General features: G+C 45.9%; 2 protein-coding genes across 5 annotated transcripts in view; one reads left to right on the top strand and one right to left on the bottom strand.

Annotated features, from left to right (window-relative positions):
• The window catches only part of RAB11FIP3 (RAB11 family interacting protein 3), a 105,668-nt gene that overhangs the window by 59,149 nt on the left and 28,942 nt on the right, over nucleotides 1–17,577 (bottom strand). The window lies entirely within an intron of this gene.
• Nucleotides 3,641–4,846, top strand: LOC132232847 (CDC42 small effector protein 1-like). The gene has a single exon (XM_059692526.1). The coding sequence runs from the start codon at nucleotides 3,977–3,979 to the stop codon at nucleotides 4,340–4,342; it is 366 nt and encodes a 121-aa protein (XP_059548509.1). The 5' UTR covers nucleotides 3,641–3,976; the 3' UTR covers nucleotides 4,343–4,846.

Raw genomic sequence — 17,577 nt, 5'->3', positions numbered from 1 at the left:
ATCGAATGGGTGTCCGACTGCCTCTTGCAATCCGGGACCGCAGGCTCCTAATCGCTCACCTGCCTGCCTGCCTGATTGCCCCTAACCACCTCTGCCTGCCTGCCTCATCACCCCTAACTGCTCCCTTGCTGGCCTGATCACCCCTAAACGCCTCTGCCTCGTCCTGCACCCGGACCCAGAACTCCCTCCTCCGGCCAGTCACCGGCACCCAGGACCCAGGCTGGCTCATCCGGGATGGCTGCAGCTACAGGGGACCATGGGCAGGCGGCTTTGCCCAGGCTGCAGGCACAGGCGCCCAGGGCCGCGGGGCACGCGGCTTGTCCCTCTCCCGGGCCGCAGCCCCAGCCGCTGGCACCTGGGACCGCAGGGTGGGCGGCTTGTCCCTCTCCCGGGCCACAGCCTAGCTGATCCCCATCCCTCTCTCCCCAGTGTTGAGTGTCTGAGCCATGATGGCATGAGGGCATGATGACCATTTACATATTAGCTCTTTATTATATAGGATGATACTTGGCTATCTGGGTAAATATTATATTACTTCTTAAAAGAATGTCTGTGTAAAATGGTAGTGATATCTTCTCATTTCAAATCCTCCCTTCACAACTATTGATGCTTTGAATTTTTATCTCCTCTGTTTGTAACTGGTTGTCTTCCTTTCTTGGGCTAAGTAAACTTTTCCTTACTGTATTAATTTCCTATTGCTGCTACTATAACAAGTTACCACAAACTTAGTAGCATAAAATAACAGAAATGTATTCTCTTGCAGGTCAGGAGGTCAGAGTCTGAAATGAATCTTACAGGCTAAAGTTAAGGAGTCAGGAGGCTGGTTTCTACTGGAGGCTTTAGGGGAGAATCCATTCCCCCATCTTCCAGTTGCCAGCGTTCTTTGACTCATGGCAGCAACACACTAATCTCTGTGTCCATAGTTACATTCCCATCTCCTCCTGTGTCATCAAATTTCCTCTGCCTCCTTCTTATAAGGACCCTTGGGATTACATTTATGGCCCACCAGGATACCACAACTCAAAATCCTTAGTTTAATCACACTCGCAAAAAAAGTCCCTTTTGCCATATAAAGTAACATTCACAGTTCCAGAGATTGCAACCTAGAAGGAGGCATTATCAGCCTACCACACCCACCTTACTTTTTTACAAATAAGTCTTTTTCCCACTCTATTGTTTTAAGTCAATTCACTGTGTTTTTCAAACAAATTCAGCATATCTGATGCTGATTTTAAACCTTTATTCTCACCCTTTTTGGGAAACCACTGACATGTTCATATTGTTCACATTAATCAGGCCCGGGTTTTGAGCATGACTCTAAATAAACTTTGGTAATAAGGTACATATAGAATTTTAGGTTAGGCTTTGATGAACATCAGTTATGTTAACTTACATCTGATGTCATAAATATGTACTTTTTCCTGGGCTAATCTTCAGGTGGAGGATTTCTTTTTTTCTAGAAAATGTTTCTGAGTCCTAGCCAGTTTGGCTCAGTGGATAGAGCGTCAGCCTGCGGACTGAAGGGTTCCAAGTTCGATTCTGATCAAGGGCATGTGTACCTTGGTTGCGGGCACATCCCCAGTAGGGGGTGTGCAGGAGGCAGCTGATCGATGTTTCGCTCTTATCGATGTTTCTAACTCTATCTCTCTCCCTTCCTCTCTGTAAAAAATCAATAAAATATATATTTTTTAAAAAGAAAATGTTTCTGAAAAAATAATGACGTGCACGGAGAAAATGGTTCACTCTATGAAACAACCTTTAAATACATATCTGTTATTGAATATTCTTGCACTTTGTAAATACAGTGTATCTAAAATATTTAGGAAAAACCTGGAATATTATACCATTTTGCTCATTGCTGCACCCAAGGGCAAGAATAGTGTTACCGAACTCACTTGGTCTATTAAAAAACGAGATGTGGTTGTCACAAGGTAGCTTTATTTACTTGTAGCAAGAAAAGGACGATTCATATCCAAAGCTCTCCCTTCCCGAAGGGAGACTTAGCCATTCCTTATATGTACTATTTGATTTCTTCTTTGCAGTTGGCTATACTTATCAGGCTGGGTTCCTATACAGCTTATTCTGTTTACAGCTGCTCTGCAAATCATTGTGCTACATTTTAGCATAGCATTTAGAATAAGAATGGCCCAGACCTTGAGACCCTTGTCCTATCTAACAATAGTGCCTGGTCCACAAGAGGTGCTCAGTAAACATTTACTCGGTAAACATTTGCTTCACTTGGACAACCAATTTCTGAAAGGAGTGATCCATCACCATGATAAGAAGCTGGAAGCAACAACGGGAGGCTGGTCCAGGGAAGTCAGTTTATCCTACAATGGGACGGCATCCGGCCAATAAAACCAGCCTTGGCAGAACACCTGCCTCTCCTGAAGCTGTCTGCTGCCTGGAGTGGATATTAATGTCCGCCTCATATGGTAACAGGTCCCCACCTCCCCACTGGGAAACCCAACACCCTCTTGGATCCTATGCTCTCCCTCAAGAAGAAGACTCTCTCTCCCTTGGTGGAATGGAACCCCAGTGCTGCCATGCGGAGACAGCCTGCCTAAGAAAGACACCAAGCTCATAATGGTGCCTCCAGGCTAAGATTTAATGAGGCTGGTGCAGAATGCTCACAACAAGGTCTGCCATGTCATGCGTTGTCACTGAAAATAAGCTCTTACACAATTCCAAGTAAGCCATGGCACAAATACTCATTTTGTTTCCTGGGAGGGTATATACAAGCACAGAAAAGAACTGGGAAGGTACACACACACATTTCAGTGCTCTCTAGCAGGCATGGATCCGGGAAACATGGCAAAGCTGCTGACTTGAATATGCTTACTTTACTAAATAAGAACTTTACTAAGGAACAGCTACTTATGCCATTTGAAACAGATAAACTCACTGCAGTAAGGTACCTAACTGCCCACTGTCCCCACTCGGATCTCTGTGTGCTCCGACACTTGAGAACCCGAAGCTCTCTCCCTTGTGCCTTTAGCTCCTCCCTGGGTAAATCTGAAGGCACAAATTCACAAACAACACAGATATGTCATTATGTGATTTTTTTTAAAGACATATTTTTTAAAATTACGTTTTAATTGACTTTAGAGAGGAAAGGAGAAGGAGAGAGAAACATGGAGAGAAACATCAACTGGCTGCTTCCTACACGCCCTTTACTGGGGATCAAGCCCGCATCCCAGACATGTGCTCTGACCGGGATTCAAACCGTTGACCTCTTGGTACATGGGCCAATGCTCAACCCAATTGTGCCACACTAGCGAGGGCCATTATGTGATTTAAAACTTAAAATCATTCTGCCTTAAAAAAAAAAGCTTTGTTGCCCTGACCGGTTTGGCTCAGTGGATAGAGCGTCGGCCTGCGGACTCAAGGGTCCCAGGTTCGATTCCGGCCGGGGGCATGTACCTTGGTTGTGGGCACATACCCAGCAGGGAGTGTGCAGGAGGCAGCTGATCGACGTTTCTCTCTCTCATCGATGTTTCTAACTCTCTATCCCTCGCCCTTCCTCTCTGTAAAAAACCAATAAAATATATTTAAAAAAAAAAAAAAGCTTTGGGAATCGCGTCGCCGCCGTTTCCGCCCTCGGCCAGCCTCACCTCTCTCTGCCGAAGAGTGAGCCCGGGACCCCACACTGGCGGGCACCGAGCGGGAGCCCCCAACCAGCTCTAGCCAGGCGCCTCGATGCCGGAGCCGCGCAGGGTTCCAGGCCTGAGGAAGAGAACCGTGCGCTTGCCTGCCCACCTCACTCCCTGGCCCTGCTGGTTTCTCAGGGTCTGAGACACGGGCCTTTCCTGCCCAGCTGAGGTTCCGAGGACTCTCCTTTCTCTAGCCCCATCCTGCAGCGTGAACCCAGGGTGGTGCGACACCTGAAGGGAGTGAGGAGTGGGCGGTCAAGGCACCAGGGCAAGAGCCCTCTGGGACCTCGGGCAGCAGAGTGAAACTGGAACCATCAGGGAACATGAGTGAATTTTGGCACAAACTGGGCTGCTGTGTGGTAGAGAAACCCCAGCCGAAGAAGAAGAGGAGACGGATCGATCGGACCATGATCGGGGAACCAATGAATTTTGTCCACCTGACTCACATTGGCTCTGGGGAGATGGGGGCCGGAGGTGGACTTGCCATGACAGGTGCTGTTCAGGAGCAGATGAGATCCAAGGGAACCCGAGACAGGCCATGGAGCGATTCTAGGGGCTTGTATCTCCAACAGGAATGTTTCTGCTGTCTGAAGTCTCCACTCTGTGCCCAGCCCAGGAGAGATGCTGCCTCCACCAGATCCTCCGAGAACCAGTGTCCTCAAGGCCCCTTTTTTCCCTTATCTGCCTGATAGTGCCTCAAAAGGCTTGGGGGCTGGACTCCCCGCTCCCTCCTCTGGCTGTAGCCCCTCCTGGAGATGGGGTCGAGGCAGCAGGACTGACCAAGTAACTACTGGCTGGCCAGAGGAGCTCAGCTGAAGCCCTGGGCACTCTCAGATCTGAAATGGGAGTTTCTGGAAACCTGGAATAAGTTCCCTCCTCCTGAATGACAGTCTGGGTGCCACCTGTTTTTAATCTATTAGCCTGAACTCCTTAAATGGCAGGTGGGTGAGGTTACCAAGCTGGAGCTGGCTTTGCTGAGAGCTCCCTACCTCTCTGCCCTTCTCCTTCCTTCTGGAATGAACTGAAGCAAACCTCAAGCAGGGGCTGGGAGGGGGACCACTGCCTAGTCGACTCTCTTTAAATCTCAGACCTTAAGCTCACAGCCCTTCAATATCTCTGCCAATACCAGTGTCTTTCTCTAGTTAGGCCTCTAACCCTGTTTCTGTAGCATTGCTAGCTCCCCAGTATCTTTCCTTTTTAAAAATTAATTAAAAAGTAAATAAAATTAAAAAAAGCTTTGAGCTATATGAATAAGCAGCACCATGTGAACACATCTTCACGCTCTGGAGTGCTCAGGAGCCATCTTAACAAAGACATCTTTCGAAAGACATGTCCAGACACTGGCCCACAGCAGCAGAGCTCCCATCTGCAACTGGCCATGCAGGTGTACTGAGCCCCTACAATGCAAGCAAGCCTAGTGAGCAGCACTGAATGGCACTCGGGAAAGACACCTGCCAAGTGTCACTCTAAGTCAGTGATGGCGAACCTTTTGAGCTCGGCGTGTCAGCATTTTGAAAAACCCTAACTTAACTCTGGTGCCGTGTCACATATAGAAATTTTTTGATATTTGCAACCATAGTAAAACAAAGACATATTTTTTATATTTATTTTATATATTTAAATGCCATTTAACAAAGAAAAATCAACCAAAAAAATGAGTTCACGTGTCCTAAGTTCACCATCACTGCTCTAAGTCCTTCTGAAGGAAACATCCTCTACGAAGGAGAGCCTACCCTACAAAGTCATCACCAGAAACAAAGCAAACTTTGATGCCCCTGACCATGAGTGGGGCCATTGTTTTGCTTCACTTGGAAAACCAACTTCTGATATGCACCACAGAGGCAGAGGCAGAGGCACCTGCTTAGGAAACAAAGAGATGAAAAGGCAAAAGCATCCTCACCTGCAAGTCCAGAATCACCAGAACGACCAATACTCCTACCCCCAATTATCATTAGGATGCAATTCCCCCAACTACCATCCTGCACCATGGTCTCTGCACCTAGAACTAGTCCTTATCCCCACCGGCGCCACCCCAAGCATGCAGGAGCTTGTACCTAAGCCTCAGGACTCATCCAAAGGACACCTTTCCTGGGTAGGCTTCTAGGTGCACATGTCGTAATGTTCCATTTGCTCATCTGCCTCCCAGGCAAGGACCAGGCCTGTCCTGTCCACCTCTGGGAGCCTGTACTTGGATCAAGGTGATACAAGTAACAGCCTGATGAACACACAGCTGGGAAGGAATGGATGAGGGCCTAGGAGACAGGTTTTATTCTGAGGCTCCCTCAGGACTTCTGGCAGAAACTATCTCCCCATAGCGAACCCAGCTCAGGAGCCAACAGTTACCTGGACTCAGGCTTCTCATTAGCCACCTGAGTGGGAAGGACGCCCCTCAGCTCTCATTCCCGGACACCAGAGCAGATCAGAAAGAATCACATGTCTACTTCATGGTTGGTTTTTCTTTATGTTTTGAGATTTGGTTTAAATCTAAAAAGTGACAGTTCCTAGATTAGGATAGTACCTAAGACCCAAGCTTGAGAGGACTAAAAAATTCCAGCTCTAAAATTCTGCGCTTTATTAAAACCTTTGTGTATCAGACCAGCACTGCTGAATAAAGTTAACTGTAGAACTGGCCTAATGTCTATGATTATCATAATTTTTTAATTATCAAAAAGATCACTCAACAGTGGAAAAAATTTTAAGTCGAAACAAAATGAAAATTCTTCAGGCTCTCATTCCGTCCAACATCATCCTGGTTTTCTCTGCTTTCATCTTCTGCACGTTGCTCTTTAAAAGCAGAATGTTATCCCTGGCTGGTGAGGCTCAGCTGGTTGAGCATTGTCCTGTGCACTGTAAGGTCGCTGGTCCCATTCCCGGTGGAGAACATGCCCATGTTGTGTGTTTGGTCCCCAGTGGGGGTGTGTACAGGAGGCAGCCAATCAATGTTTCTCTCTCTCTCTCCTCTCTTGCTAAAAAAATCAATTAAAGCTGTGGCTGGTTTGGCTCTGTGGATAGAACGTCAGCCTGCGGACTGAAAGGTCCCAGGTTTGATTCCGGTCAAGGGCATGTACCTTGGTTGCGGGCACATCCCCAGTGGGGAGTGTGCAGGAGGCGGCTGATCAATGTTTCTCTCTCATCGATGTTTCTAACTCTCAATCTCTCTCCCTTCCTCTCTGTAAAAAATCAATAAAATATATTTTTTTAAATAAAATAAAAAAATAAAAAGATCAGTTAAAAACTAAATAAATAAAAGCAGAATGTTAAACCAAAACGAACAGTACTTATTCCTAATTTAATGGCATAGGATGGCATATATCTGAAACAAGAAAGAAAACCACAAAAGAAAGGAACTCTACAGAAACCCATAACATTTAAAGGCTCCACAATATTTTAGAGGCTGCCTGAGCTGACCCTCACATCACAGGTTAAGAAATGGAGGTCTCATGCCAGGTCAGTGTGGCTCAATGGTTGAGTGTTGACCTGTGAACCATGGTTCAATTCCCAATCTGGGCACATGCCCGGGTTGCAACTAGATCCCCAATGTGGGGCGTGCAGGAAGCAGTTGACCAATGATTCTCTCTCATCATTGGTGTTTCTATTTTTCTCTCTCTCCCTCTCTGAAATCAATAAAAATATATTTTTTAAAAAAAAGAAATGGAGGTCTCAGGCCAGGTAACACTCATGTTATGACACAAAAGATACACATGCACAAAAGTACTTATTCACTAACATCTAGAGAAACTTCAGCTCAAATACATTCACAAGAAAATGGCAAATTAAAGCTACAATGATATACCATTTTTCCTTTATCAAGTTGGCAATACTTTTCTAAATACTTTTCTTTTCTTTTAAAATCCTTTAAAATCTATATATCTATTCCCCCTGCAATTTCATTTTTAAGACTTTAACCTAAGGAAATAATAAAGATTGTGCAGGAAGATTCAATAAAGCTTATTATAGCAGTAGAAAAGTGAAAACCTAAAATACCAAAGACAGAGAATTCATCAAATAAATTCTAGCACATTCATTCATATAAAGAAAAGCTAGCCATAAAAATCGTGTTGTAAATGGAGGGATCTGGAGAGTATTGTGCTAAGTGAAATAAGCCAGTCAGAGAAAGACAAGTATCACATGATCTCACTTATATATGAAATTTAATGAATAAAATAAACTGACAAACAGACCCAGAAACACTGAAGCATGCAACAAACAGGTATTTCGGGGGTAGGGTATTAACCAAAGAACTTATATGCATAGATGCATAACCATGGACACAGACAATAGCGTGGCGAAGACCTGGGGAGGACGCTGGAGCAGAGCAGAGGCCTCACTAACTAATTGGGAGAGGGGGGAAAGAGACATCTGTAATACTTTCAACAATAAAGATAATTTTTTTTAAAAAATCGTGTTGTATAAAAAATAAAATAAAAAAATAAATAAAAAATAAAAAATCGTGTTGTAGAAGTAGATATATTGACTTTGAGAGAAAATGAAAATATATTGATTTAAAATAGGTTAAAACTGCAAACTAATTATGACTTTGGTTTTACCTCTCTTATATAAATAATAATTTAAAAGTCTAGAAGACTGAAAAGATTCACACAGCTGAATGGGATTTTTGTTTTCTCCTTTTTTTCATGTTTTATTTAAATGTGCATTTTCTGCCCTTGTTTTCTTTTTAAGTTTCTTTTATTGCTTTAATGACAATACCAACCAATGAGAACAAGTTCCTTTTTTTTTTTTAAGAATTTTATTGATGGGGGGGGAGGAGGGAGGAGGGAAGAGGGGCGGAGGGGATAGGGGAGAAGGGAGAAACATTGGGACCTCCTCCTCCACACCTCCTACTGGAGATGAGCCAGGAATCAAACCAGCAACCTTTTGTTGCATAGGATGACGCTCAACCAACTGAGCCATACCGGCCAGGGCAACAGATTCTTTTTTTTTTCCTAATATATATTTTTATTGATTTCAGAGAGGAAGGGAGAGGGAGAGGGAGATAGAAACATCAATGATGAGAGTGAATCATTGGTTGGCTGCTTCCTGTATGCCCGCTACTAGGGATCGAGCCCCCAACCTGGGCATGTGCCGTTGACCGGAATTGAACCCAGGACCCTTCAGTTTGCAGGATGACGCTCTATCCACTGAGCCAAACCGGCTAGGCTGCAGGTTCTTGATTCGTGTATTATAATTACTAAGATTCCTCCCACTAGAAAGTTCTTAGTATAAAAGAGAAAGCCCATCCTAGCTAGTTTGGCTCAGTGGATATGGATTAAATGTCAGCCTGGGGACCTAAGGGTCCTGGGTTTGATTCCAGTCAAGGGCACATGTCCAAGTTGTGGGCTCAATCTCCAGTAGGGGGCATGCAGGAGGCAGCTGATCAATGATGCTCTCTCATCACTGATGTTTCTATCTCTCTCTCCCTCTTTTATTGATTTATTGAAATCAATAAAAATATATTTTTAAAAAAGAGGGATATATTTTTACGTTGATCTTCGGGATGAACTGGGCTTGATCTAGCCCAGCCACATAGCCAGAGTCAAAGAGGGAAGCCCCCCTCCTGCCTCTTTCCCAGGACTCCTGTTCGATGCCTAAGGACTGGGACTTTAGCTTTCTGTCCGAGGGAAACAGCAAGCAGAAATGGTGACGGCCTATGCGGGTGCCATGGTTCTAGTATTTTGTCCTAATATGTGCAACTAATAGCAGAGGGGCCTGCATTTCATTCCTATCCTCCTCCAGCGGGAGGAGTAAGGAAGGCACCTCAGGCTCTGGGTAACCTTCCCTCCTTCCATCCCCTCAGAGAAAAAAAAAAAAAGAGAGAGAGAGAGAGAGAGAGATAAAGCCCTATATTCTCCTAAGTGCTGATGAGGCCTCACCAACTGGTACTTCCCATGAAATGCATTATAAGGCAGGCTCCTTGAGTGAAGGGAGGAGTGTGTTAAAAATAAAATCACCCCCCTAACCGCTTTGGCTCAGTGGATAGAGCCTTGGCCTGAGGACTGAAGGGTCCCAGGATCGATTCCAATCAAGGGCATGTACCTTGTTTGCCGGCACTTCCCCAGTGGGGGGTGTGCAGGAGGCAGCTGATCAATGTTTCTCTCTCATCGATGTTTCTGACTCTCTATCCCTCTCCCTTCCTCTCTGTAAAAAGATCAATAAAAAATATTGGAAAAAATAAATAAATAAAATAAAATCACCCAGCCCAGACGGTGTGGCTCAGTGGGTTGAGCACTGACCTATGAACCAGGCGGTCATGGTTCAATTCCCAGTCAGGGCCCATGCCTAGGTTCCGAGCTTGATCCCTAGTGTGGGGAGTGCAGGAGGCAGCCAATAGATGATTCTCTCTCATCACTGATGTTTTTCTCTCTCTCCCTCTCCCTTCCTCTCTGAAATCAACAGAAATATATATTTTTTAAATGCAACCTTGTTTTTCTTAGATTTTAGTAAAGTAAACGAACCCACCCAATGCTGGGATGAAACAGAACTTTTTTAAACAAGTGAGAAAAGAAGAAGGTGAGAGAGAGGGGTGGGAGAAGAAAGGAAGAGGGGGAGGGGAGCAAACACTGCGGAGGTAGCTGCTCCAGCATGGTCTCTCCTTACTCTTCTTACTCTCCTGGAGAATCACACCTGACGGGAAAGACTATCCACCTTTGTGTTCAAAGAGCCACCTGATGAAGCTGCCGAGTGGAACTTGAGCTCCTGCCCACAAAGGGCCACTCATGGGTGCTGCCTCTGAAACCCAAGCATGATGTAACACCATCCCTGTGCTTTTGGGCAGCAAACAAGGCCTCTCCGTCAGAAAACAGCCCAACAATACCGAAAAAAACTCAGCTTCTACTTAACTATCACTTAGTGCTGCTAAAGAAGCAGAATCCATAAAAGCATCCAAATGGAAGTGAGACAGAGCTGAACAGGAGAGAGAGAGCGAGCCGCTCATGAGCACAGCCCAGGGCAGTCGTCCATACCTTTGCAAATATCCACAACCTTCATGAGAATTCTCACAGGCTCCAAAATGAAAGAGAAAAAAGTACTTTTGTAGCAAAGCATGTGCCCCACACCTACCCTGTCCTTCACACGGACTGAGCCTAAGCCTGGCAGGGGTCAGGACAGCACAGTGACAATCACAAAGGAAGCCTGTGCCCAAGCAGCAACTTTTAAGCCTGACCACCAAACAAACTTTACGTTTCCTGATTTTGCCCTAGTCAGTGTTGCTCAGTGGTTAAGAGTGCCGGCTGCACACCGAAGGGTCTCAGATTCAATTCGCAGTCAAGGGCACATACCTGGGTTGCAGGTTGGCTCCTCAACACCAGTTAGGGGTCAAGGTGCACACAGAAGGCAACTGGTCGATGTGTGTCTCTCTCTCACACATCAATGTTTCTCTCCCTCCCTCTATTTCTCTCTCTCTCTCTCACCCCCTCACCCTTCCTCCCTTGCACACACTCTCTGAAAAGCAATGGGAAAAGTATCCTCAGGTGAGGATTAGAAACGAAAAAAAGTTTACTGATTACTTACTGGCAACAAAGGCCCCACTGACTCACCCAGGCTAGCAAGGGCCCACAGACCACCTAATACACAGCTCTGGGGCTTTTCCCCGAAAGGGCAGCACCCCGAAGTTGAAAACAATCGACTTTGGGTTAGACAGTTCCAGGTTCAAATTCAGCCTCTCTCACCAACTGTCTTTCTGGCCTTCTCAGAGCTGTTCCTCAACAAGCTTCCTAGGCTAAGGTGATGTTACTTGCCCACAACACCGTCTACACCAACACCCACAAACAAGGCACCCAAACCTGCTGTAAGTTCACGTGCTCCCACCTGTGTGAGGACAAAGGCTATCCTCCTCATCAAAGTTCTCAACTTCCCAGAGTGCAGGACGAGGTTTCCTGCTCTCTTCCTGGAACCGCCTCCTGGGTCTGACGGAACCGATCCTCAGCACAGCTCTGTGGTAATGCTGTGTGCAGCCGGGTCAAGAAGCACTGCTTTGGAGAACACTGCTCGGGAACCAGTTAGGAATGCCCACCCAGAACCTGCTAGAAGAGAAACCTGCTGATGAGACCTAGCATTGGTTTTAACAAACCCTCCAGGCGGTGTGATGCCTCTGGAGCTCGAGAACCGCGAAGTGGAGGGAGGAGTAGAGGTCCAGTAACTGCATGTAACACCCCCAAACTCCCCAGGGACACCCACACGCAGGAATATTAACCCACTTCAAAAATCAGTCATTTAGGGAACCTCCTGTTTCACAGGTTGTGAGTATGAACCTGGGTTCTTCCTTCTTTAAATACACAAGTCAAGAGTACATGCCTGAACATCAGTCACTCAAACCTGTGTTATTACATCATAGGAAGAGAGAATGAGACCTGAGCATGGGGACACGTGTGTGTGTGTGTGCTGAACGGTGGAAAAGAGCAGCACAGGGCAAAGCGTATTGGCCTACTGGGTAGCAGCACTGACTGTGGGGCCCCACCTCACATTAGGGTCATGCACATAAAATCAGCTTATGGAGGAAACTACAGATTACCAGGCACAGGGGTTGTTTTATTACTATTACAGGACATTTCAAATACCTGATTTCTTTTCATCACTTATCTACATGTGTGCATGAAACTAATCAGAAGCACTTTCTGGGGAGTAGTTGTGGAGAAGTAAATTTATCCCAAATAAGAATGCATTCTCATTGTTAATAGTGACTGGGGAAGATTTTATGTCCTATGGCATGCATTTCTGGAACATTTGTTTATTTATTTTAATAGTAAACAAATATGACTTTAGTTATCAGGAATATCAAAGGTTGAAGAAAAACGAATCCAAGTCACTTTCCTCCATTTTTAAAAAATGTTTTTGCTGAAACCGGTTTGGCTCGGTGGATAAAGCGTCAGCCTGCGGACTGAGGGGTCCCAGGTTCGATTCCGGGCAAGGGCATGTACCTGGGTTGCGCGCACATCCCCAGTGGGAGATGTGCAGGAGGCAGCTGATCGATGTTTCTCTCTCATCGATGTTTCTAACTCTCTATCTCTCTCCCTTCCTCTCTGTAAAAAATCAATAAAATATATTTTTAAAAAATGTTTTTATTGATTTTAGAGAGGAAGGGTGAGGGATAGAGTGTTAGAAACATTGATGAGAGAGAAACATCGATTAGCTGCCTCCTGCATACCCCCTACTGAGGATGTGCCCGCAACCAAGGCACATGCCCTTGACCGGAATCAAACCTGGGACCCTTCACTCTGCAGGCCTACGCTCTATCCACTGAGCCAAACCAGTTAGGGCTGACTCTTACTCTTTACAAGGCACGACCCAGAGTCAGAAAGAGTTTAATTATTTCACCTGCCTTATGCATCGCTCACAGCCACCTTTTAACTAGGTACCACTTATTTAGAGAGAAACCTAGAGCAGTTGAGGAACCTGTCAGGGCCCTTAGCCTATCTTAAAATAAACACCATCCTCTGCCACTCAGCCTCCCCCTCCTCAGCCTATTTGCAATCTCTATCCTGTGATTTCCACTCTGTTCCCCTGCTCCTCCCGCTGGCCCTCAAAGGTGCTTTCTAAGCTCTCCACTGGCAACTCTAGCTGAACACCATTGCTCAGTGCCAGCTGGTCCCAACACTACTCACCCTCTTTTCCTTGCTGACAGACTCTAATCCTGTTCAGGTCTTCCTTCCTTCCTTTAATTCAGCGAATACCTCAGAGTGCTACTACACCCCAGCCCACCAGGCACATTCATGGAGGGTGGGTGGGAATGGAGGCAGAGATGACAAATAGGAGAATAAATAAAATGTAGAGATTGCTAAGATAATGGTAAGTGCTAAGGAGAACAGTAAAGTGGGCAAAGGGGAATGGAGAGTGTTGGAGGCAAGGGAGGCCCCAGTAGGGAAGTTGCCTATAGTCAGGCCAGGAAAGTGATCCTGACTGGTTTAACCCATGGTTCTCATACTCTACACCAGTAATGGCGAACCTATGACACGCGTGTCAGAGGTGACACGCGAACTCATTTTTTTGGTTGATTTCTCTTTGTTAAATGGTATTTAAATATATAAAATAAATATAAAAAAACATGTCTTTGTTTTACTATGGTTGCAAATATCAAAAAATTTCTATATGTGACACGGCACCAGAGTTAAGTTAGGATTTTTCAAAATGCTGACACGCTGAGCTCAAAAGGTTCGCCATCACTGCTCTACACGCTCCAGCGTGAGTACTGCATTTCTAACAAGCCCCAAGACAATGCTAATGTAATGGTGCTGCTGCTGCTGGTCCAAGGACTCCACTTGAGAAAGTTCTGCTCAAGCCAACTGTGGTGCCTCCACCTCTTTGCAGGGACAGGCCTGAGGAGCCAACAAAGGGGAGGAGGGTCGGGGGCTTGGGGAGGACTGCAGAAGAGTTTCTTAAACAGAGACACAGGGAGAGGGTTCTTTCTTCCTCGGGATGCTGGCTGCTACAGCCACAATCATGAAATCAGTGAGCTAGCATGCTGAGTGGCATAGACAAGGCCAGATCTAAAGGACACTGTTAGAGTGTCACCTGCCTAGGGCTTGTCCTGTGTAAATGCTCTTCTTAATCCTTGGAGCCATTTACAGTCCAGCTTTCTGTTACTTTCTGCTGGACTCTCAGACTACATCTCCAGCCCAGACCTCTTCTCTGAGATCCAAGCCCAGAGAACACCGAAAAGCCCATGGATATGTCCAGAAGGTCTACAATTGAGCTCCCACCTCCCCATCCCTCATCCCCACCCTCACCCACAACCATTCAGCCATGGGGGTCACATCATTATTGCCTCCCAGAGCTTATAGCTCCCTCTCAGTTCCATCTCCTTGAGCACCACTAAGTCCAAGTAGTCATCAGCCCTGCGCTGACCTCCTGACCAGTCTCCCCCATCTACTCCTGTCCTCCATAAACTGCACCATCATTTGAAAAAATAAATCACAAAAGAACCAAGATGGCAGTTAGGTAAAAATGCCTATACTCACCACCTCCCACAACCACATCAAAATTGTAACTGAAATGCAGTACACCCATCATTCAGAACTGCCTGAAAGCCAAAACCGGTTTGGCTCAGTGGATAGAGCGTCGGCCTGCGGACTGAAAGGTCCCAGGTTCGATTCCGGTCAAGGGCATATACCTGGGTTGCGGGCATATCCCCAGTAGGAGATGTGCAGGAGGCAGCTGATCGACGTTTCTCTCTCATCGATGTTTCTAACTCTCTATCTCTCTCCCTTCCTCTCTGTAAAAAATCAATAAAATATATTTAAAAAAAAAAAAAAAAAAAAGAACTGCCTGAAAGCTGGCTGAATGGAAGTCCTACAGCTAGAGAAGTAAAGAAGAAAGCTTATTGAGACTGGTAGGAGGGGCTGAAGGAGCTGGTCCGACACCCACATGAGCTGCGTGTGTGCGCGCGCGCCGCTTTGTCTCTGTGGAGGCCTCCGTGAGAAGCAAGGGGTCTCAGCCCCACACCAGCCCCCCAGCCCAGGATTCCAGAGCTGGGAAGAGAAGTCCCCATAACTACATGTTGTAAAATCCAGCGGAGATTGTGGCTGAGAGACACTGAGGCTGCTGGAGCCCCTGCTGTTCCATTTAAAGGGCCAGGAGAGAAACCAAGATGGCAGCATAGGTAAACACCGGAAATTGCTGCCTCGCACAACCACTTCAAAACTACAACTAAAAGACAAAACAGACATCATCCAGAACCACAGGAAGGCTGGCTGAGTGAAAATTCTACAACTAGAAGGAAAGAGAAAAGCATACCGAGACTCAGAGGAGGTGTGGAAGTAAAGTGCAGAGGTACGGAGGCACGCACACGCGCGTGGAAAGGGCTGGCAACGGAGGACACCGGTGTCTTTTTCCATCGGGAGGGAGTCTCAAGCTCCCGACGGCTCTGAACTCCAGTTCCAGGCGAGTCTCTGAGGACCCAGATGCATACGGGGAGAAACTGGACTGTCTGGCAGCGGGCAGAACTCGAGGGCGGCTATCTCTCAGAGGTGCTTGCAGCAATTACCGCGGGACACTGAGACCCAGGGGCCTCTTAGGACAGGGCTGAGGATCAGCCATAGCTGTTTGCTCCGCCCTGTTGAGTCCCTGAGACCCCACCCCACCCAAGCTGCTAGCAGAGGCTTTTACATATGAATGGGCTGGCCTTTTGAGATCTAAAATTACCTAACAAACTGCAGCTGGGTCAGAGAGACCCACAACATCCAAAAGAAGGCCCAAGGCCCCACAGCAGCTTGCACTGCTTCACAGCTGGGCCTCATCTGAGCACCTCCAAACCCAAACAAGAAAGAGGAATCTGCAGACTTCTCCATAGCTCCTGCTGGGTAGACTCAGGCAGAGGCTAAATTAGCACCTCCTTAGAGATCCAAGTGCCAGTGTACCCAGTGGTCAGAGTGGGACCATACAGATTACAACTCCTCAGATCCATAAGGGACACACTCAGGGGGAGGACTCAGTGAGCACCAAAGCCCCACTGAAGCAAGTCTTGCCCTGCAGGAGTGTCTCCAGCACAGAAGTTCTCCCACTATAGACACAGCTGATTCTCACAGGCAATTGGCCTGGAGGTCAATTCCTCCCAGTGATACCAACAACAATCAGGACTTAACTACAACAAGACTGTGCACACAGCCCACAAAGGGGTGCACCAAGAGTGTCTACCTCAGGTAATTGGGGAGGCTGAGCCACTGGGCCCTATAGGACACCTAGCACACAAAGCCACTCTATCAACACAGGGAAGCATAAAAAATGAGGAGACAAAGAAACAGGTCACAAATGACAGAAATGGAGGAAAGCAAACTACTGGATATAGAGTTCAAAACCACAGTTATAAGGTTTTTCAAGAATTTTCTAGAAACCGCTGATAAATTTAGTGAGACCCTCCAGGTTATGAAAAAGCATCAACTAAAAATTAAGCATACACTGACTGAAATAAAGAATAATATACAGAGATCCAACAGCAGACAAGAAGATCCCAAGAATCAAGTCAAAGATTTGAAATATGAAGAAGCAAAACATACCCAACCGGAAAAGCAAAAAGAAAAAAGAATCCAAAAATATGAAGATAGTGTAAGGAGCCTCTGGGACAACTTCAAGTGTATCAACATCCGAATTATAGGGGTGCCAGAAGATGAGAGAGAGCAAGATACTGAAAACCTATTTGAAGAAATAATGACAGAAAACTTCTCCTACCTGCTGAAAGAAATAGACTTACAAGTCCAGGAAGCGCAGAGAACCCCAAACAAAAGGAAACCAAAGAGAACCACACCAAGACACATCATAATTAAAATGCCAAGGGCAAAAGACAAAGAGAGAATCTTAAAAGCAGCGAGAGAAAAAAAGTCAGTTACCTACAAGGGAGTACCCATAGGATTGTCAGCTGATTTCTCAACAGAAACTATGCAGCCAGAAGGAAGTGGCAAGAAATATTCAAAGTGATGAATAGCAAGAACCTACAACCAAGATTACTTTATCCAGCAAAGCTATCATTCAGAATTGAAGGTCAGATAAAGAGCTTCACTGATAAGAAAAAGCTAAAGGAATTCATCACTACCAAACCAGTATTATATGAAATCCTGAAGGGGATTCTTTAAGAAGAGGTAGAAGAAAAAGGTAAAGATACAAATTATGAACAACAAATATGCTTTTACCAACAAGTGAATCTAAAAATCAAGTGAATAAAAAGTCTGATGAACAGAGTAAACTGGTGAATACAATAGAATCAGGGGCATAGAAAGGGAGTGAACTGACAATTCTTTGGGGGGGAAGGGGTGTGGGGGGTGTGGGAAGAGACTGAACAAAAATCGTATACCTATGGATGAGGAGAGTGGGGGGGTAAAGGCAGAGGGTGGGGTGGAAACTGGGTGGAGGGGAGCTTGGGGGGAAAAAAAGGAACTGTAATAACCTGAACAATAAAGATTTATTTATTTAAATAAATAAACAAATAAATAAATAAAGGGCC

This window comes from Myotis daubentonii, chromosome 4 (assembly GCF_963259705.1).
Source record: "Myotis daubentonii chromosome 4, mMyoDau2.1, whole genome shotgun sequence".
Taxonomy (NCBI): domain Eukaryota; kingdom Metazoa; phylum Chordata; class Mammalia; order Chiroptera; family Vespertilionidae; genus Myotis; species Myotis daubentonii.
This window is presented reverse-complemented; position numbering and strand designations above follow the sequence as displayed.